At 50.9% G+C, this 21371-nt stretch overlaps 1 protein-coding gene across 2 annotated transcripts in view; it reads left to right on the forward strand.

The window, feature by feature from the left end:
* Positions 1 to 21371, forward strand: part of RFTN1 (raftlin, lipid raft linker 1) — a 175668-nt gene that overhangs the window by 151748 nt on the left and 2549 nt on the right. For both annotated transcript variants that reach the window (XM_074270108.1, XM_074270107.1), the window contains exons 8-9: positions 7480 to 7583; positions 12355 to 12436. In XM_074270108.1, coding sequence (XP_074126209.1) covers positions 7480 to 7583; positions 12355 to 12436 — 186 coding nt within the window. The remainder of the gene's footprint in view (positions 1 to 7479; positions 7584 to 12354; positions 12437 to 21371) is intronic.

Here is a 21371-nt window from a genome sequence, read left to right on the forward strand (position 1 = left end):
AAAAAAACAACCCCAAATTAAAATTTTTGTTTCCTTTTTTTTTTTTTTTTTTTAATTTATTTATTTATTTTTTTTAGCAATCAGAGGAATACAGTTTGAATCCCAGATCTGTAGCTTTGGGTTCAGTTTCCTCATTTGAAAGTAAGAAGGAGAATCTCAATGACTTCTAAAGTGCCCCCCCCAATTTTAGATGTGTGATCTTTGACATCCACACTTGACCCAGGACACTTCTCTAAGATGGAGCATTTTCCTCATTGTGGATTTTTTTTTTTTTTTTTAAAGAAAAACCTTGTTTTTGGTGTGTGCTGGCCGCCCAGCATGCCGCCATAAATTAGACTCCTGGGCCCCAGGTCTGCAATGGGGTCACAGCTTGTCTGGCACAACTGAAGCAGAGGTGGTCGCATCAGCCCTGAGCACAGGAAAAATTAATAGCACGAAACCCATTGCCGTAAATAAATAGCCGTTACATTATTTTACCTCTTCCCGATGAGGCTGGGTGGTCCAGCGACTTAATTTTCACTTACGTTTCATGCTCGCGATCTGCCTGGACACTTGCCCTTGCTCGGAAGGGTCATCATCACAGCAATAATAATGATAAGTTCTCCAGTTTATTTTCGCTCTCCTGGGCACAATGTCTGTTCTGCACGGCTTAAGATGGTCGAAATAGTTAATGCCATTGTAGGTAATAAATGAGAGTGAGAGAGAATTTACCGACAGAACTGAGTGAAGAAATAAAAAAGGAATTTGAGACTTGGGTGGAGTGAATAGAGTCTAAAATCTGGAATCAGGAAGAATGACTCGGGCTGTGGTTGGAACCTTTCTAAAGCTTCCTTTCCTTTTCCAGAAAATTAAGAAATTGAACTCAAATTATAAGCCAAATTTTGTGATTTAATGATTTCTGGACATTATCACATATCTTACTCCAGCACTTTAGCATAGGAGAACTTGAACTCTGCAAAAATATATGTGAAAACATTTGAAGCAACATTGTAGATGGTCCCCGATTTTAACTTGGTCGTTGAATGGACAGCTACCATCCTTCAGTCGAAAAAGAAGAGATTTCTAAGGTCAGGCCCAGAAATACGTTCTGTCACGTATCAGAGGCTCCCATGGGTTCAGTCATTATTTCTTCATACAAATGATTCTCAGATCTCTTTTTCCGGAGCACATAACAGGCACTTAGTAAATGCTTGCTGACTCCATGAACAGATCCTTCTCTCTCCACCAAACTACGTCACCATTAAATGTGATACAGATAAAATGGGTCTAAAAATAACACAAAGCCGATTCTTGGTTTTCTGAATATCTGTTATGTGGGCATAATGACATATCCTCTGGGGCTTTTTTTCCAGGAACATTGTGATTGAAAACAAAGAAGGGAAAAACTTCAAATAATGGCTACAACATTGAATGCTCTTCTCCCACGCACACTTAAAGGGAGTGGTAGTGAGCAAGGGCTACCTTGGGGTGGCAAGGACAGGCTAGAAATGAAGTGCATCTCTGCTCCTCCAGCTGAAAGCAGGGATGATGGGTGGCTCTCAGATGTGCACTTGGCTGTTCAGGAAGTGAGTTAGACTCAGGGATTAATGGAAGGGTTGCTTCAGATGGTCTTGTGTGCATTTTGCAGCTTGATGGAAAAAGGTTAAAAATAATTCTAAATACAAATGGGTGATGGTTGGATTCATTTTTATTTATATTTTTTATTTCATTGATATAGGAAAATTGGCTTATGGGAAAATCCCTCTAACCATGTAGATTAGTAGCTCATCTATTGCTTAGACTCTTATGATCTTGAAATATTGTCTTCTTGCCCATGGCTGTAGAGTTGGTGTGTGTCAGAGGTTGAATTTGAAGTCAAATCATCTGTTGGCAAAGGCCAATCCTTAGTCCGTTTTGCTATGTTCTGTCTCATGAGATAAATGTATCCAATCATAGATCTAATTCTGGAAGGGACCTCCAGGGTCATCTTGCCTAAACCCATCATTTTATACTTGAGGAAATTTGAGGCCCAATGGACCTATGGGCATAAAGTTGTTTGAGATGGGAACAACCCATGTCCCCAAGATTCTCTCTACACTGTGCTGCCTTCCGCATTTACATTGATGAAAACTTTTCCAAAGTGTTTTCCACATACACAGAAAAAGTGTGTGAGAAGAATATGAAAGGTAACTGGAGACATTCAGTAAGGAGTATTTGGGGTAAAATGTCCCTCGTGAGATCTGGAAGTTCATCTAAGTCAACCCTCATAAGTCAACTCTCAGAGAGTAACTTGCTTCAGCTCACACAGAAGTGTGTAGAATCAGGATTTGAGCCCAGGACCCTTGGCTCCAATTATCACTTTCCATTGCACTGTAACCCTTATTTTTTTCCCCTTGGCCTTCCTTTCTCATTGACACCTCATGACAAATAGCAGAAATCCATCCAAATACCCAGAATACCATTGGGAAGGTACACGCTGCATCAGGGCTCGGGCTAGGTAGCCTTTCAGCTTCTTACCCACCCACATCTCTCTCTCCTTTCTCGCAGGGAATAAGGACTTAGGGTCTTTTCTGTTTCTAAGGTTAAATGAAGAAGCCTGAGGTCTGTAGGGGAGCAAACTTACTACTGAAAAGCCTTGGGACTTCTGGGGCTCTTGACTTATTTACTGACGGGTTTTGTCATTATTCACTGATGGGTCTAGTCGATATATATATTTATTTATATGTAAAGATATACATATATACATTTGTGTGTGTGTGTGTGTGCAGGATGTGTCTAGCAAGGGACTACCCTAATTGGCTAGAGGATTTTTTGGGAATGCATTTGCCAAAACTGAAAAAAATCCAAGCTTTTGTCAGTGTCGGGACTTGCCCCATCCAGATACATCCCATGGGTGGAAAGGCCTCTTCTACTTTCAGGGACAAAAGGTCACTCCCTCTGCAGACTCCTTATCTCCGTGCTGACTTTGCTTTATTCCCACAAAGCTTCTTTCTAGCCTCCACTCCTCCCACCATTTTCAGGAGGCTTCCCCTCTAGTACCTTCCCTCTGATATTCCCTTTCATCTCCTCTGTATATATCACATGTGCTTAGTTCTTTCTCTCTTGTTTCCCTCATATGAATATATGTTCCTGGAGGGCAGGGATTATTTAGGCTTTTCATTTTATCTATTATTTAGTATAGTGCCTGGCACATAGTAGGGATATGATAAATGCTTGTTGACTGACTGGGAGTTTAGAAGAAAATCTTCCTAAAACTGATCATATTCCAAACTCAACTCTTTTCTTTATCAAAGTATTCAAAATTAGCTTCATCATCTAGATCAGAGTTTCTTAAAATTTTTCCACTGGCAACCCATTTTCAACTGAGAAATTTTGCATCACCTCAGACTTCAGGTATATAAATATATAAAATAAGTATAGAAATCAAACATTTAATGATAAAAAATGATAATTTCCTGACCCCCCACATTGTTATAAGACCCCACAAGGGGTCACAACCCATAGTCTAGGAAGGCGGGACATAGGTAATCATGACCAATCGCTAATCCTTTGGGCGTATAATAATCAGATTTTCTTCATATAAAACAGTAATTGGGGAGGGGAGGGGGGAGGATCAGATTTGTGATTCTTATAGGAATTCTTAGTGAAGAAATTGCATTTCCCAGTGCAGATCGGTACCTGTCGTACCATTTATAGTCTTGTACAGTTGCCTGGGGCACTGAATGTCAGACAGCCAACATATGTCACAAATAGGATGTCACTGTCACCTCTACAACCTCGTGTAACAGAATCATCTTATATAAATACAGAGATGAATCTCCCCGTCTCCCCTTCTGATTCCCCTTACAAACAGCTCAGGGGCCAAGATTGAGCCTCCTCCCTTGCCTCCCGTGGTCTCCCAGGGACCTCTGGATTGTTCCACGTGGGGAGGATGGGAGAATCATGATCTCTTTAATTGCAGTGGCTGCTAAAGAACCCAGTATTTTCTAACAAACTACTTTTGCGTCAGGGGGTTTTCAAGGTTGGAAACATGTGAGAGATGGGAGATTCATCACTGGAGTTGCTTTATTAGAACTCCCTAAATGGGCCAATCTGCCTCTTGTCCTTTGCCTTTGAGTGATTTGATTGCCATGCCTTTGGAAGACATTCAGGCAGCAAGCACATATTCATACAACTCCACAAAATGAATTGCCCTGATTTTATTTTCCCTTCTGAGTGTTTTGTGGGAAGAAAATGTCATCTGACTGATCAATACTCTTCATGGAAGAATATTTTTCCACCAGTCCAAGGGAAGGGGCATATTTCATGATTCGGTGTCGGGCTTTTGGGGATGGAAAAGGAGGCTGCATTTCGGGGATCTGCCATTCTTTGGACTCCAGTGTAGGTTTCACATGGCTCCAATGTGATTATCTGACCGTGCTTCTCTTCTCACTCAACTCCAGAGGTTCCCCATCGCCTCTAGGATCACATATGAACACACCTTTGTATAGTCTTTGAAAGGCTTCGCGACTTGCTCCCACCCATTTTCCCAGCCTCAGTGGACATGAGCCTCTCATTATACTCTAGGCAGGCCAGCCAAACTGCCGCTGGCACTGCCCAACAGACTTCCTTCCCCCTTTAAGATGCAGTCCAAGAACCACCTTCTCCATCGTGCCATTTTCAGTTCTTTCCAATTGCTGGTGCTTTCCTTTCCCTCTTCCTTGTACTTCTTTGTATTCATTCTGCTTAATGTACTTGTCTTCTCATATAAAGTGTTAGCTCCTTACATGGAAGGATTGTTTTGTTCTCTCTATTTCTGTTCTCAGTACCTAACGCACAGTAAGTGCTCAATAAATGCTTGCCAATTGTTGATTAGTTTAAGCCTACTGGGGAATTGATTGATGGCACTGAAGAGAAGACCAGAAATGAAAAGTGAAGGAAAAAGGAAAGAGAAGGAGAGAGGAAAAGAAAGACAAAAAAGAAAGAGAGAAGGGAAGGAGGAAAGGGAGAAATAAAAAAGTAAAAAGAAAAAATAAGGAAGAGGAAGAAGGAAGGAAATGAAGAAAACAAAAGAAGGAAAGGATAAAAAGATTAAAGGGAGGGAGAAAAAAGAAAGGAGAGAGGGAGGAAATAAATAAAAAAAGAAAAAGGAAGGAAGAGAAAGAAGGAAGGAAAAAGAAAGAACAAGAAAAAAGAAAGGAAGAAATGAAGGAATAAAGGAAGGAGGGGAGAAAAAGAGAGGAGGGAAGAAGAAATGTAGAAAAAAAGAAAAAAGGAAGAAAAAGAAAAAAAGAATTTAAAGGAAGGAAGGAAGAACAAAAGAAGGGAAGAAAAAGAAAAGGAAGAAGATGAAGGAAGGAAAGAAGAAAATATGGAATGAAAGAAAAAAGAAGAAAGAAAAGAGAGGAAGTGAGGAAAGGAGGAGGAAAGGAAAGAAAGAAAAGAAAAGATATAAATATATATATGTGTGTGTGTGTGTGTGTGTGTGTGTGTGTGTGTGTGTGTGTGCGCGCGTGTGTGTGTGTGTGTGTGTGTGTGTGTGTGTGTGTGTGTGTGTGTGTGTGTGTGTGTGAGAGAGAGAGAGAGAGAGAGAGTTGGGGGAGAGGAAGAGGAAGGGGGGGGGAGAAGATCTTCTCCCATAATTGGGATCCCGCGTGGAGCGCCAGGCCCCGGGCTTGTTGGTGTTGCTGGCTCCAGGTGTGATCAGAGGTTACCTGGCGGCCCAGGGGAGAGAGCAGGGCTCATTAGGATGTGTGCCCCTTCTTGGGAGGAGCTGTCTGGGAGTTTGATAAGCAGCAGCTCCAGAGTGTTATTTGGGCGGCTCTTCCTGGGAAGTGGGAGAGGAGATCAAAGGAGCTCTGGGGGCGGATTCTGGCGCCCGGCCTCCCCACTAACGGCTCTGGGGGCCCTCGGCCGTGTCCCGGTACAAGGAGCCCGGCCGCTAAGGGGGCTTTAAGGAAAGGTCATTGAACGCTCCGTGGGCCCTGTGCCTTCCGAGCCAGCTCCGGTAATGAGGGTGGGAGGGGCTGCGCCAGGAGGCCCCCCTGACATTTCTGTGGGACTTTGAAATGTGCCCCCGGGGCTCCCTCCTCCGCTGTCTAAGCCAGTCTTTTCTGCCCCCCCTCGCCCCGGCCCATGCCTGGGCTCAGACCTCTGCCAGGAGCCCGCTGCCTTGTTTCCCTTTTAAGGGTCAGCAGAATCGCCTCTGAGGAGGGCAAGGCTTAAGGCTGGCTGCGCCCCCCCCCCCCGGAGGGGGGGCTCCCTCCATTGTCTGGGCGCCCCGTGCCCGCCGAGAGCGGCCCTCCCCAACGGTCCCCTCAGCCGCTCCCCGGCAGCCACTCAGCGGGCTTTGTGCCGCCGGGATGCTTGGCCTCGTTGCCATGGCTACTATCTGATTGGGGCTGGCTTGTCACATTTCTTGATAAAGTGGGAAGGTTATCCTTGATAGACCCAAGTAATCATAACCTCGAGGAGTGGGAGAGAGTGTGATTTTAAAAATTGGAAATGCCGGGGCTGGGGTGCCCGGAGGGGGTGGGGGGCACCCACGGTGGAGGCCTCAGAGGGAAGGGGAGGGGGAGCAGCCGCAGGGTCATGGGGAGCTGGAAGCCTTTGTTCTGGTGGGAGAGAGTGACCGCCTGGGGTGAGGGAGGAGCAGGCACCGGGAGGAGCCGCTAGGCGGGTCAGTCTGAAATCAGCCCTGGGTTGGCAGGGAGGGCAGCGCAGTGTTGTTGGCTAGACATTGGGGCTCTGTGTGTGTGAGTGTGTGCGATTGTACATGCACGTGTATTCATGTGTCTGTGTGCATGCTTGGGTGTGCATGACTGGACATGCACTTGCATTCATGTGTGCTTGTGTGAGTGTATGCGTGTGCCTGGGCGTGAGTGTGCGATTGTACATGCATGTGTATTCATGTGTCTGTGTGAGTGTGCATGACTGGACATGCACTTGCATTAATGTGTGCATGTGTGTCTATATGCATGTGTGATTGTACATGCATGTGCATTTATGTGTCTGCATGCGCCCTGCATTGGGAGGGTGTGCATGTTTGGGTGTGTGCGACTGGACAAGCATGTGCATTCATATGTGTACATGTGTCTGCATGCATGTGCATGTGTGCGTGCGTGTGCACACAGGTTTGTGTGTGTGCTTCTGTGCACATGCACGTGTGAGTGTGTGCACCTGCACTTGTTGGATGCAAACTGCTCAGACTCATTCCACGTGATGTCACTTAGCTCCTGGAGCCCCCGGCATGGGCTGTGCGGCTCAAATACCTTGTGTGTGAAGCGAGGTCATTGTCCTTGGTCCCTGGAACCCCCAGGAGCCTGGTGTGAGCTCCAAGAAAGCAGAGCCCGGGCCCTGGGGCTTTCGCTCGGATCCCTTGCTGGCTCCGGCGACCATCCCGGGCACTGAGGCTGTGTTGTGGCCCAGGAGGCTCATCCCCTCGCCAGGCAGAGAGCTCGGGCTCCCCCGCCTTTCCCCCGCAGAGGGATGACCCTTATGACCGCCTCTTTTCTCTCCCAGGGGGTCGAAGTGCAGACGGATTACATCCCACTGCTGAACTCCCTGGCTGCCTATGGCTGGCAGCTCACCTGCGTGCTCCCCACGCCCATCATAAAGACAAACAGGTAACAGTTCGAGCTTCTTTCTTTCCCAGTGGGTGACTTTGCCCCAGCAGCTGGCCCCGAGGCATCTTAAAATGTGATTAAACAGAGAGAAGGAAGGAAGGAAGCATTTATGAAGTGCCTGCTGTGTGCTGGGCACTGCACTGAGCATTTTACAAGCACTGACTCGTTCGATCCTGTCAAGCACCCCATGAGGTACACGCTTTGTAGGTGTCCCTACTGTGCAGGAAGAACCGAGCCCCTAAAGGATCATGTGATCACAGTGACCACAGTGCTTGTGGAAGAATTTGAACCCAAGCCTTCCTGCTTCAAGGTTTGCTTTTGCCCAGGATACCTTTGGGATCTTGCAGGAGTTGGACCTCTACTTGTTAGGGCAGTTGTAATAGGGATTCTGGGATAAAGGTTAGTTTAGACAGGCTGGAGCAGCATGGCTGAACTTGGAGGCAGGGGTCCCAGATTCAAATCCTGCCGTTGTAAGCGTTGACTGTGGACTATAATCTCTCCGAGGGGAGAGTCAGAGCCAGGACCACCTGCTTCCCAAGACAGTTGTGAGGAAAGTATGTTGGGAAGACTTCAGATCTGGAAGTCCAGTGTGACTCTTAGAACCTGGGAAGGATTGTATAGAAAGACCAGGAATATTGACATTGTCTGCTAGAACAAGGGACAGGATGGTATAATGGAAAGGAGGACATCTCTGTGCCTCAGTTTCCTTATCCATAAAAAGATGCACTGAGGTAGAGCACCAGGCGTTGAGATACTTCCTAGCTGTGTGACCCTGGGCAAGCTATTTAATTCCCATTTCCCTCAGTTTTCTCATCTGTACAATGGGCTTAATAAAACAGTCCTACTTTCCATGAGTATTGTAAGAATCTTATATTTGCAAAATGCTCAGCAGAGGACCTGGCATTTTGTTATTGTTCTTCAGCAATGTCTGATCCTTCATAAATCCACTCAAAAAAATTTTTTTTATTTTTTTGTTTTTTGGTAGCGATAGGGGAGGGGTTTGACATTTCCTTTTCCAAGTCATTTCACAGATGAGGAAACTGAGGCAAGCAAATGACTTGCACAGGCTCACACAGCTAGGAAGTGTCTGAGGCTGGATTTGAACCCAGGTTTTCTTAATTCCAGGCCTGGTGCCCTTTCTTCTGCACTACCTGACATATAATAGATGCTTAATTAATGCTTAGTCCCTTCCTCCTTTAAAATGGGGTTGATAATAGCACATTTTCCACAGTTGTTGTAAGGATATAGTGAAACATAATTTGGAAAATGCTTGTTAAATTTTAAATGGTGCTAGTTTTTCTTATTACTGTTATTTGGAAATAGAAGATACTTGAGGTCATTAAGTCCATCAGAAATTGAGGTCTAGACAGAAAAAAAAGTAGTCCAAGGTTACAGATGGCTGAGGCAAGACTTGAACTCAGATCTGCAGACTCCAAATTCCTCAGCTCCCATACCTCCTGGCTGCTCCCATCAGCTCCCTGCAGCAGACAGTGCCCCCTGGCTGCTCCCATCAGCTCCCTGCAGCAGAGCATTCCTCCTGGCTGCTCCCATCAGCTCTCTGCAGCAGAGCATTCCTCCTGGCTGCTCCCATCAGCTCCCTGCAGCAGAGCATTCCTCCTGGCTGCTCCCATCAGCTCCCTGCATCAGACCATACCTCCCAGCTGCTCCCATCAGCTCCCTGCAGCAGACAGTACCCCCTGGCTGCTCCCATCAGCTCCCTGCAGCAGAGCATTCCTCCTGGCTGCTCCCATCAGCTCCCTGCATTAGACTGTACCTCCCAGCTGCTCCCATCAGCTCCCTGCAGCAGACTGTACCTCCTGGCTGCTCCCATCAGCTCTCTGCAGCAGAGCATTCCTCCTGGCTGCTCCCATCAGCTCCCTGCATTAGACTGTACCTCCCAGCTGCTCCCATCAGCTCCCTGCAGCAGACTGTACCTCCTGGCTGCTCCCATCAGCTCTCTGCAGCAGAGCATTCCTCCTGGCTGCTCCCATCAGCTCCCTGCAGCAGACTGTACCTCTCAGCTGCTCCCATCAGCTCCCTGCAGCAGACTGTACCTCCCGGCTGCTCCCATCAGCTCCCTGCAGCAGACTGTACCTCCCGGCTGCTCCCATCAGCTCCCTGCAGCAGACTGTACCTCCCGGCTGCTCCCATCAGCTCCCTGCAGCAGACTGTACCTCCCGGCTGCTCCCATCAGCTCCCTGCAGCAGACTGTACCTCCTGGCTGCTCCCATCAGCTCCCTACAGCAGACAGTGCCCCCTGGCTGCTCCCATCAGCTCCCTGCAGCAGACTCTACCTCCTGGCTGCTCCCATTAGCTCCCTGCAGCAGACAGTGCCCCCTGGCTGCTCCCATCAGCTCCCTGCAGCAGACTGTACCTCCTGGCTGCTACCATCAGCTCCCTGCAGCAGACTGTACCTCCCAACTGCTCCCATCAGCTCCCTGCAGCAGACTGTACCTCCCGGCTGCTCCCATCAGCTCCCTGCAGCAGACTGTACCTCCCGGCTGCTCCCATCAGCTCCCTGCAGCAGACTGTACCTCCTGGCTGCTCCCATCAGCTCCCTGCAGCAGACTATACCTCTCAGCTGCTCCCATCAGCTCCCTACAGCAGAGCATTCCTCCTGGCTGCTCCCATCAGCTCCCTGCAGCAGACTGTACCTCCCGGCTGCTCCCATCAGCTCCCTGCAGCAGACTGTACCTCCCGGCTGCTCCCATCAGCTCCCTGCAGCAGACTGTACCTCCCGGCTGCTCCCATCAGCTCCCTGCAGCAGACTGTACCTCCCGGCTGCTCCCATCAGCTCCCTGCAGCAGACTGTACCTCCTGGCTGCTCCCATCAGCTCCCTGCAGCAGACTATACCTCTCAGCTGCTCCCATCAGCTCCCTACAGCAGAGCATTCCTCCTGGCTGCTCCCATTAGCTCCCTGCAGCAGACAGTGCCCCCTGGCTGCTCCCATCAGCTCCCTGCAGCAGACTGTTCCTCCCGGCTGCTCCCATCAGCTCCCTGCAGCAGACTGTACCTCCCGGCTGCTCCCATCAGCTCCCTGCAGCAGACAGTGCCCCCTGGCTGCTCCCATCAGCTCCCTGCAGCAGACAGTGCCCCCTGGCTGCTCCCATCAGCTCCCTGCAGCAGACTGTTCCTCCCGGCTGCTCCCATCAGCTCCCTGCAGCAGACTGTACCTCCCAGCTGCTCCCATCAGCTCCCTGCAGCAGACTGTACCTCCCGGCTGCTCCCATCAGCTCCCTGCAGCAGACTGTACCTCCTGGCTGCTCCCATCAGCTCCCTGCAGCATTCCCCTTTCCCCGTTTAAGTGATAGAGGCACTGGACCATGGGTGAGCCTGATTAATGGAAGCACCGGTGGGGTCTAGGCCAGCCGCTGCTCCCTATGCCCCTGATAGCTGAGTATTAATCTGCGTGCCGTGGGATGTGCTGTCATGTTGATGATGGAAAGGAGAGAAGCAGAGTCCAGTCTAACTCCAAGACACAGTGTGTTCCTGCACGCCCTATTTCTGGCAAAATTCATAAAACACAAGCTTTTAATTGAGATAAAAAGACTGGCCCAGGGTCATGCAGTTACAAGTGTCAGAGCCCACGTCCCGGACTGCAGGCTCATCAGCCAGCTCCATTCTGTGTATCAGGCAGAAAAAGCCAGGTTTAAATCCTGGCTCTGACATTTATTCCTGTGTGACCCCGGGATCACGGGATCATAAATGTAGGGCCAGAAGCTGCCTTAGAGGCCGTCTCTGTGCCTATGGACCTCCCAGCTTCCTTCTAGTGCCAGCTAAAATCCTGCCCTCCACAGGAAGCCTTCCCCAGCCCTAATCCCAGTGCCCCGCTCTGTTCAGCGGGTCCTGTTTTTGATTGATGTGTTTGCATTGTCTCCCCCATTAGACCGTGGGCTTCTCAAGGACAGGAACCTCCTTGTGTCCCTTTATATTTTGAGAGTTTAACGCAGTGCCTGGTACATAGTAGGTGCCCAGTGAATATTGAATGATTATTACTGTCCTACTGCTGAGAGGATTACCCACTTAGCACAGAGCCTGACACACAGTAGGTGATCATAGTAGGTAATGGCTTCTGTCCTACTGCTGAGAGGATTACCCACTTAGCACAGTGCCTGGCACACAGTAGGTGCTCATAGTAGGTAATGGCTTCTGTCATACTGCTGAGAGGATTACACACTTAACACAATGCCTGACACATAGTAAGCACTTAGTATTTATTGATTAACTAATTTCTTGTCTGACTTCTCATTTTATAGATGAAGAAACTGAAGCCCAGGGAAGTGCCATGATTTGGGTCATGTAGATAGTTGCACAAAGGCAGGATTTGAACTCAGGACTCTCGGCACAGCCTTCCCACGGCTCCATGCTGTGACTTATGTGCCACAGACTTCAGGCCTGCTGGCTCACTGGCCTAGTGGCCATGGAAAACGTTCCTTTCTGTAGCATGAGGAGCCTGAGTTCTAAGTTGCCAGCCTTAGTGGGTACTAATGGGTTCTCATTCCCTGGGTGATTTCTGTCCCGGGCACTAAGCCTGGAGCTGGCAGTGCCCCCTTCGGGGCAGCGCTTTTATTTCCAGGGCCGACTTCACCAAATGCCCGCCCGCCTTGGGGAGGGAGCCGTGAGTGTCCGAGGCCGTGTTTGAGCTTGGAGCCCTGGACGTGGCCCCTGGGGGTGCAGGGTCTGGCTTGGGAGTCATCTGCCGGACACAGCGAGGTTTGGGGTTTCCTCCCGTGTCCAAGCGTGCGCTCACTGGCCTTACATGTGTTACAGGGAGGGGAATGTGGCCACCAAGCAGATCGTCTTTCTACAGAGACCCTCACTACCTCAGAAAGCCAAGAAGAAAGAATCCAAGGTGAGTGTGACCTTGACTTTTCTCCAGGGTGATTCTCCTTCCTTCCCCTCCGTGGGGGGAGACGAGGTGGCCTGCGTCCACCCCTGGCCGAGGCGGAGGCCCGAAGGCCTCGGGGCCCGTCCGGCCATCCTCATTGGTCAGCCTTAAGGAGCTGGAGGAGAGCCCTGCTGGAAATTATACAAACATGCCAAATATTCTTCCCGGCTATAAATAAGGAAATAAATCCGGCTGGAGTCAGACGGGGGAGGGGACGCTTGAACCCGTGCCAGAGTTCTGTGTATTTTAATCTCATTAGGAGAGGAGCTTTTCCCCCAGCCCCCTCCCCTCTTAGGTCTGTAGCCTGCCCTGTTAGGAATTTTCAGCACGTTGTAAGTTTTAAAGGACGTAAGGTGAACTTGACCCTGAGGGGGGCCTCCCTGCCTCCCATGTCCCTCTGAGGGACTTCAGGGGAAAGCTGCCTGCCCTGCACAGCTTCGCAATTAGCACCAAATGGAATCCTGAGGCAGGGAAAAAGGGGCCATCTGGGCGATCCCCCCGCCTCCCGAAGGGTCCGAGGCCTTACAAAAGAGGCAACAAAAACCCAGGCGTGTTAATGCCAGAGTCTCACCAGCACTGGCAGGGCCAAGATTTGAACTCAGGGCCTCCGATCCAGATGAGGCATTTTCCCTGCTTTTCCATATAGTCTCTTAACAGGGGTCTCCAATATCAGTCAGTTTGCATTTGTGAAGCACCTACTGTGGGCAAGACGCTGTGCTAAATGCCGAAAATAGAACAGAAAAATAATTACCTTGATACTCCACTGATTGTCTCGGCTTAAAGAAAATTGTTGATAAATTTTCATTTCTTTGCGACTCCATGTTTGGCAGAAATATGCAGTGGCTGACCATTTCCTTCTCCTGCATTTTACATATGTATAACTGAGGCGGACGGGGGTGAGTGACTTGCCCAGGGTCACACAGCTAGGGAGTGTCTGAGTCGTATTTGAAGTTCCAGACGCCAGGCCTGGGACTCACCACCTCCCTGCCCTGTCCCCCCAAATTAATCATCTTCTGCAGTTATTCCTTAAGTCTCTCTCCACTGAATTCAAATAGCTCGTATTTTGCATTTTTCTTCCCTTTAATGGGACAAAGAAAGGGGTACCCTGCCTCTCTAACAAGTAACACAGAGTAGTCCAGTCGCCCGCCACTTGTACAGGGAGCGCCTCAGTAGTCTCAGCTGGAATTGGAGGGTTCAGGGCCCATCTGTGACACACACTCACTTTAGTGGGTTGTTAGTCCCTAGGTCAGGGCCCCAAACTCCAGAAGAAAAGGCCTAAAACCTGCACCAGGAGGCTGGGCCCTATACAAAGGTTGTTCTCAAAGATCCTTTTATCTGCAAATTTGGAGGATGGGGTGCCAATGAAAGCCCTGTCAGGGGCCCAGCCGATTTCGGGATGATCAGAAAGCTGGGACAAGACAGGGGAGAATGTGGCAGGTGATAGAAGTCCTCAGTGACTCTCTTGGCCAACAGAAGCCCTTTCTGTGAAAATGGCAGCCCCTCCGGAAAGGTGGCGTGCCGGTTAAAGGAGCAAGTAGGTCAGGCAGGAGAGTGGACAGCGTGCTGGACCTGGGGTCAGGGAAACATACTAGTGGGTGCTAAGGGACTGTGCTCAGTGTTCTAATCTGTGAAATGGGGGTGCTAATACAGTGATAGCACCTACTTCCCAGGACCATCCTGAGGAGTGAATGAAATCATTTGTACAAAACTCACTGTGAACGTGTTGGTTTGGTTACTGTCATAACTGTTGAAATGGCAGTGAAGAAAGAGGGGCAAGCTGGGAAAAAGGGGAGATGAGTCTGGGAATGGAGATTTTGGAAACGTGTCCCAGGCTCTCCCCTGAAGGCAAGGCCGGAGGAGACCGTGGGCCTGGGGAGGGGGTGATGTGAAACAGCCCATTCAGATGCAACGAACACAAATTGTTACGTGTTCACACTCTGCCAGGAGCTAGGGGAGATGGGAAATTTAGGTAGAAACAGTGTCTGCCTTCATGGAGAATAAGGAAGAGGGCACAAGCATGGATTACTGAATGTGCCCTGAGCCTAGTGCACAGCAGGCATTTAATCCATACTCATTGACTGGCCCAGCTGGGCTTGGTGGTTTATGAGTCTTTGAGGCAGGATTAGAACCTCTCTCTTGACCCACTTTACCATGAGCGCCCAAACGGGGAGGGCTGAGGGATGGGGACCCAGGTCGTGCCAGTTGTCACGGGACCGGCACAGAGAGGAACGAAACTTTGCTGGGGCCGGATTCGCCCGAGCTGCCGGAGGGAGCGAGAGGTCACCGTCATCGAAAAAGCAGCGGAATGCCAAGAATGGGACGACTTTTACTGCCCGTCCGGTCACTGCTCTTTGCCAAAGACTTTTCCGTGGGGAGAGGAGGATGGGGGTGGGCTGAAGAGCAAGACTGGTTTTTAAGCAAACACTCAATCCCTCCTGCTATTAATCAGTGACTTCCACAACTCTCAAGAAATCTTTGCTCTGGCAAAACAGTTCTCCGTGGAGACAGATTCCTAGACAGTTTTAAAAACCTGTGAATAAAATCCATTAACCTTCCCTGATGGAAGACTCCTAGATACGTGGCATTGTCGCCAAGTAAAGGGAAAAGAAACGAAGGAAAAAACACCTATTTTCTGAATTAAAGAGCTCAGTTCCTTGGATATTGGCAGAAAAGTCTGAACGCCTCCAAGACTCGAGTAAAAGCTCGTACTTGGATCTCCCAGTCTCTCCTACCTGTGAAGTGCTGGAGTTCTGAGGGCCCTTAGTGCTGTTTAAAATCGAACAAAGCCTCTGGGTTGGAGTACCTGCTTTTAACTTAGATCTCAAAAACAGCCGCTGCCTCAGCGTACTACAAAGCCTAAGACCTGTTAAAAATAATAATAATAATAATAATTCCGAGTCCTCTTCTCCTTCCTTTGGAAACCTCCTGTTCAGAAGAGCCAGTAGGATTTTAAAGATGTGTTTAGCGTCACGCTCGGCACACGGGAGCCGTGTGAGAACTGTTTATTGAAGGCTAGGTTTGTCTCCTTCTGATGCTTGTTTGTAGGCTTTCAAGATGGAAAGAGAAAGATCATTTTTTTTTTCAGATGAGGAAACTGAGCCCCAGAGAAGAAGTGGTTGGTCCAAGGCTGCATGGGTAGATTCAGAACTGGACGGAGCCTGGTCCGACACCATTTACAAAATAAAGAAACCGATGGTCAGGCAGTCTTACTTGACTTTCCCATTTTGTAGGGCATGGAAGAACCAGTACAAAATCTGGCCCCAGATTAGCTTTTCCCGCTTTGGTCCCATCTTGTCTCCACTGATGGTTCATCCAACTTCATGCTAGACTATTCCTGCTTAAGATCATTGAGAAGTGCCGAGTCCATTTCGGGTAATCCCCTTATTTTAGGGATGGGGGAAAATTCAAGAGCTCACCTAAAGTCACACAAGTGGATTTGAGTCTCTTTGACTGCAATGTCTTATACAGTCTCCAGACCCTTTCTCAATTTTACTTCTTCTATATTAATTATAAATATAATTAAATATAACATAAAATAAATATAAATATAATTGACAAGACACTCCCCACCCCCAGTGTACTAGCATTTGATCTCATTGGCCCAATGTCATCCATAATCACCTACATCTTCAAATACGAAAAGAACCAGAAGAAGTCCTTAGCACTCTGGGGGGAAATCTTCTCCGGAGGTTTGTGGAAGGATGTGGACAAGGATTGGACAGGACGAGGAAGACACGGGGTGCAGTTGGGACCATGGAAGGTCTCCCTCATTGATGATGTGTGGATCTATCAGAGTATTGGAGAAAGAACGAAGTAAGGGAAGGGGAGAAGAAAGGCTTCAGTGGTTCCGTGAGGGAGCCGTTGGGAGTCAAAAGGAAGGAAGCAAGAGTTAAAACGTCACCTGGAGATCCGGAGCTGGTGGAAGGGCTGTTTTGGACCGTTCCGACCGTTGTCCTCATGCTTAGGGGCTCCATGGCGAGTTCCCGTGAGCATGTAGAGTCTGAATTTCATCATTACTGATTTTTTTAAAAGGGGCCTGTCAACTAGACTTTTGTGACAAGCCAGGAACCAGAAGGCTCTAGTTTAACGTCTCTTTTCTGGACTTACATTGTCTGGCCACTCCCCCCAGTAAGACGCAGGACTGGTTGCCCTGAGTTCAAAGCCGTAGGAACGAAGGTGCTGACAAATCCGTGTCTTGGCCATTCCAGGAGAAAGTGAGACTTCCTACGTGAGGGTCGCTCAATTGCTGGGGGAATCACGGAATCAGAAGTTGAGGATTGGAAGGAAACTCAATGGCATCTAGTCTCCATCTTTAAATGAACTGTAACCCGACTGATAGGGGGCCATCTCATCTCTGAAGAATGCCAGAGACAGGGATAAAGCCCCTCCCCCCAGAGTCAGGAGGACCCGAGTTCAAATCTGGTCTCAGACTTATTGAGTGTAACACTTTGCCTCAGTTTCCCCATCTGTAAAATGAGCTGGACAAGGGAACAGCAAACCATTCCAGTATTTTTGCCAAAAAACACCCCAAATGAGTTGGACACAACTGAAAAATAGTAACAGCAAAAGGAAAGGGGGGGGGGGGGAATCAGTTCAGCAGAATCTAACCTACAAATCAACTAAGTTCCCTAGGCAGTGTTTCCTCTTTGGAGTGAAGGGAGGGAGATTAACTCTCATGACTCTTCTCTGGGCTCAAGCACGCCGCCTCTCTGGCTCTGTCGGAAGGGAAAAGTTAGATCAATACATGCTCTGTGATTGGCAGGCTCGCCGCCGGGGACGATTGAGCTGCTCATTCAGGGCCACACGGGAGGGTCACAAGCAGGATTCCGTGTCGGCAAGGCTTCATTGACTCATCACCCCTGAATTTTGAGCTCTTGCTTTGCCCCAGAGAGTTGGAATGGTAGACTTCAAAGCCCACGTACATTTATTTTGGATCGCATTCAACGGCCCCTTTCGTGAAAGATTTCTCAGGAAAGCAGATTCAGATTATTGACTAAAACTAATGTTTAGAAATCAGTGGATTTCATTTGCTCGCATCCTTTCCACCCCGCCCCCCCCCCCCCATTAAGAACAAAAATGTCCATTCAACCATGTTAGGAAACAGTGGGCTTGACTTGGATAATTTGGTTTTAATAGGCTTAGGGATTGGCCGGCACAAATTGGTAAATACCAAGCAGGGGCGGGATTTGAACTCAAGATCTTTGGACGAGGGGCCAGCTCTGCAGCTCGGCGTCCTGTTAATGACCCCGGGAAGAATCCCAAGTGGTTCCTCACATTCCTGCTCCCTCACCCACAAGACAGAAAGTAAATACGAGAAGCTGGAGATGTTCTCGGAAGGGAAGGGGAAGGTCACGCTGTTTACTTGGCCGAGAATGGCCCTGAGAGCTCGGGCAGCGGTCGGTGCGTCTGGGGAGTCTTGGAAATGGCCTCGGCCTTCCCTGAGGGCCCGCCCGCCCGCCGGCCTTGGCCAGGTGCCGGCCCGGAGCCTCGGAGGGCGGCAGGAAGGCCGGAGGGGCCACAGCTTGGTCATTGGGTCTGAGGGAAGCGGCGGTTAGGGGTCCGAGACTTGGCTTTTTATGTCCAGAGCAAGCCTTCCTTCGCTTCGGGAGAGGCAGCAGCCTCAGGACTGCCGTCCCTGTGGTAAATAACGTTTATATAGGTAGCTGTATCGTGAGCTGCGGTATCTCAGCCTGTACCTTGTCCTCCGTACTGCAGCCATCCCATTTTACAGCTTTAGAGACTGAGGCTTGGGATTGAGCACATTTCATTTGTCCTTAAGGGGAGGTGGAAAGGATGCGAGCAGATGAAATCTAAACCCTTCTTTTAGTCCACAATCTGATCTGTTTCCCGAGAAATCTTTCCCTACAGGGGTTGTGGCTGCGATCCAGAGCGATCACGGGTGAGACAGCCTTCGGCTCGGGGCCTCCGGGGTCTTCACCCCAGCGCTGCAGCCTAACTGTGATACGCATGGATGTCATTTTTCAGGGGCCGGGGGGAGCTTTTTGCCACAGGGTCAGAGCGTCCGAGATCCCCAAAAGGGATGAAATCCTCCTTCGATGTCGCCGAATAAAACAATCTCCAATCTCTTCCTTAGGGAATAATCGGGGCCTAAGTGTCGCTCCAGATACCACAGTGTATCTGAAACTAAAGTGACTTTGAAGGGGTTTATGTTTCTCTAACACTCTTGGGTTTCCAACTGTCTCTGTCCGAAGCAGCGACCCCGCGGAGTGTGGATGGTAAAAGCGTTGGCCCATTTTACAGATGACAGGACTGAGGCTTGGGGAGGTGAATGGCAGGCCTGTGACCCTGCAGCTTGTAAGTGATGGGCCAAACGCACTCACACCCGGTCCGGTTCTCCCCTCCGCCTCCCACTTGAGTGGAAATTAGTCCAGCCGGGAGGAGCCTCCGTGGGGACCCTTGGGCAGCAGAATTGGGCCCTCAGCACTCTGCCCGCCCCCGCTCTCTGGGAGAGGGATTTCCCTCCTTCACCCCCACAGGCTCTTTTGGGGGGCGGGGCGCTGAGCATGCGCCCCTCCCACCCTCAGAAGTAAGAGGGCAGCGGCCCGTTTGCCCCTTATTTACACTGTGCGGTCCTGCTGGGGGTCCCGTGGAAGCCCCCAGGGGTCCGATGGAGGCCGTCCATCCCCCCAGGGGCCGCAGCTGCTCGGCCGGCCCCCCTCTGCTTCCTTTATCCGCCCGGCCACGCTGGGCCCTTCCTTCTGCACGCTTTCCCTCTGGCACGGCCGCCTGGCAGAGAGCCCGGGGCCCTGTTATGGGAGCTGGCACGGGGCCCTCCCTTTCAGGAATGGGTCGGGAGCACGGGCAGGCGGCCAGAGGGGGCGGGGCGGCCTGCTCCCAGGGCCTCCCGGACAGCCGCGTGTCTGTGGACAAGTCACTTATCTTCCCCGTGGGACATTTCTCTGATCCGAGCGTCCGGATTCCCTAACCAGATCCTTCCTAGGCTGAAGAAATGACGCATTTAACCCAAATTGGAAATAAATGAAGGCGAGGGGGACGGGGCAGAGGCCGCGGCCCCGGAAGCGAGCCTGTGTCGCCTCTTCCTGCGCACTTCTTGTCCAGACTGGGGCGATTTCCCAGAGGGAGCGAAGCGTCCTTCCGGCCGGGCGGGCTTGCGGCGGCCGGGGGTCCAGGCCCGGGTCACAGATGAGGGAGCTGAGGGGGTTGCAGGGCCATAGTCGGGGAGACTCCTGATACCCCGGGGGAAGGGACTGGCTGATGTCCTGGACGGAGCCCAGAGCCTGGGATTCTAGACCTGGCGACCCCCGTGAGGGAGAGAGGAAGCAGGCCCTACGCCCTTCTCGCTGCAGGCCGGCAGTCCTCTGGGGGCCCAAGTCTGAGGGAGGCTCCCTGTGAACAAGAGGCGGGGGTGTCAGCCCGCGGCAAGTTCTGCCCTGGGGGGTGTCATGTGCCCACTGAGAGCCCGCCGCCTGTGGTTACCCAGAATGCTCCTGGGTCTGCCCAGCGGGCCTTGAAGGCCGAGCCCAGCCTCTCCCTCTGGGGAGCCCTTCCCCTCTGACCCACAAGGCAGCCGGCACTCGGCCGCCGATGCTCCTAATCACGGCGGGGACTTCTCACTCACACAGGGCAGGAAGCGAATGTTTTGTGGCCACAGGCGGAGGAAGTGACCGCGGAGGAGGCTGAAAACCCCTGTGTCTGTGGCGGTGGTTGGGGCTGGGGAGGAAGCCCCCTGGGGCGGGCCGGGGCCGCTCCCCTCCTGCGGCCGAGAGCCCAGTCGCTCTTCTCAGAGAGGTTTGGTAACAGTTTCAGCCTCATCTCCCCAGGGGAGAATCCGAGCCTCCCTCCCACCGCGCAGGTCGGACACTGACCCCGACTCGGTGACCCGGCGGCCTGGACCACAAGGGCCGGGGCCCCCGAAGCCGGGCGCTGTGGGACCCCGCTCCGACCTCCCCCTCCCCCTCCCCAGCTGTGTTCCCTCTGCCCAGGGTGTCTCCGCTGCCCGGCCTCCCCTGTGCGGGGGCCGCGGGCCACAGCCGGGGCGGGAGGGCCCCTCTCAGAGGTTTCCTTTAGTCAGGGGGGGACTTTCCTGTGGGAGCAGAGCCTGCCTCTGGCTTGGGCCCTGGGGCTGCTGGGTTCACTGGCCGGGTGAAGGTGCACCGTGTGTGCTCGACCCCGGGGCCTTGGGGGACGAGCAGGGGCTGCAGGGGGCGGGGACCTCCGGCCCAGAACCCTTCACATTTATAAAGCGTTCCGTCTCTTTTAGAGCATTCCCTTTCCCCGCCGTTCCCACAGAGCTGCGTTTTATTTTCAGTTTTTGTAAACTCATCAGAGCGTGCAGGACTCCGCCCCTTTTTGGTTTTCTTAATTAAATTTTTTTCAGTTAAAATATTTATTTTTTCTTTCTCCTCCCTCTCCCTCGCTGGGGGGGAGGGGGAAGAAAAGAAAAACAAAACTCTTGTAAGAAATAGGCATCTTCGAGCAAAACAGATTCCCGCGCTGTTTGTGGCCAAAAATGTGGGTCTCATTGTGCGCGGTGGGCGGCGTTTGTCCGAACGCCGGGGTCGCTGGGCCCCAAACCCAGGGGATCATCAGGACATTGGAGGAATAACAAAGTCCCTGGCGGGGGGGGGGGGGGGGGGATCTGCGCAACGTGTTCCGTGTGCATTATGGGACTGTGAGCGGAGATCCGCAGGGTGTAGTGTGGGTCCGCGAGTGTGTGTCTGTAGAAATGTATGAAGCATATATGTCTATATAATGTGTGTGTGTGTGTATATATGTGTACACTCACGAGGAGGCAGAACATTCCAGTCACAGGACTAGTCTAGGACACGACGGCGACGTGGAGGCTGCCGCCAGGGCCCAGGCCAGGCTCTGCTCCCACAGGAAAGCCCCATGTCTGACTGAAGGAAGACTTTGGGCA

Source organism: Sminthopsis crassicaudata, chromosome 5, assembly GCF_048593235.1.
Source record: "Sminthopsis crassicaudata isolate SCR6 chromosome 5, ASM4859323v1, whole genome shotgun sequence".
NCBI classification, from domain to species: Eukaryota; Metazoa; Chordata; class Mammalia; order Dasyuromorphia; family Dasyuridae; genus Sminthopsis; species Sminthopsis crassicaudata.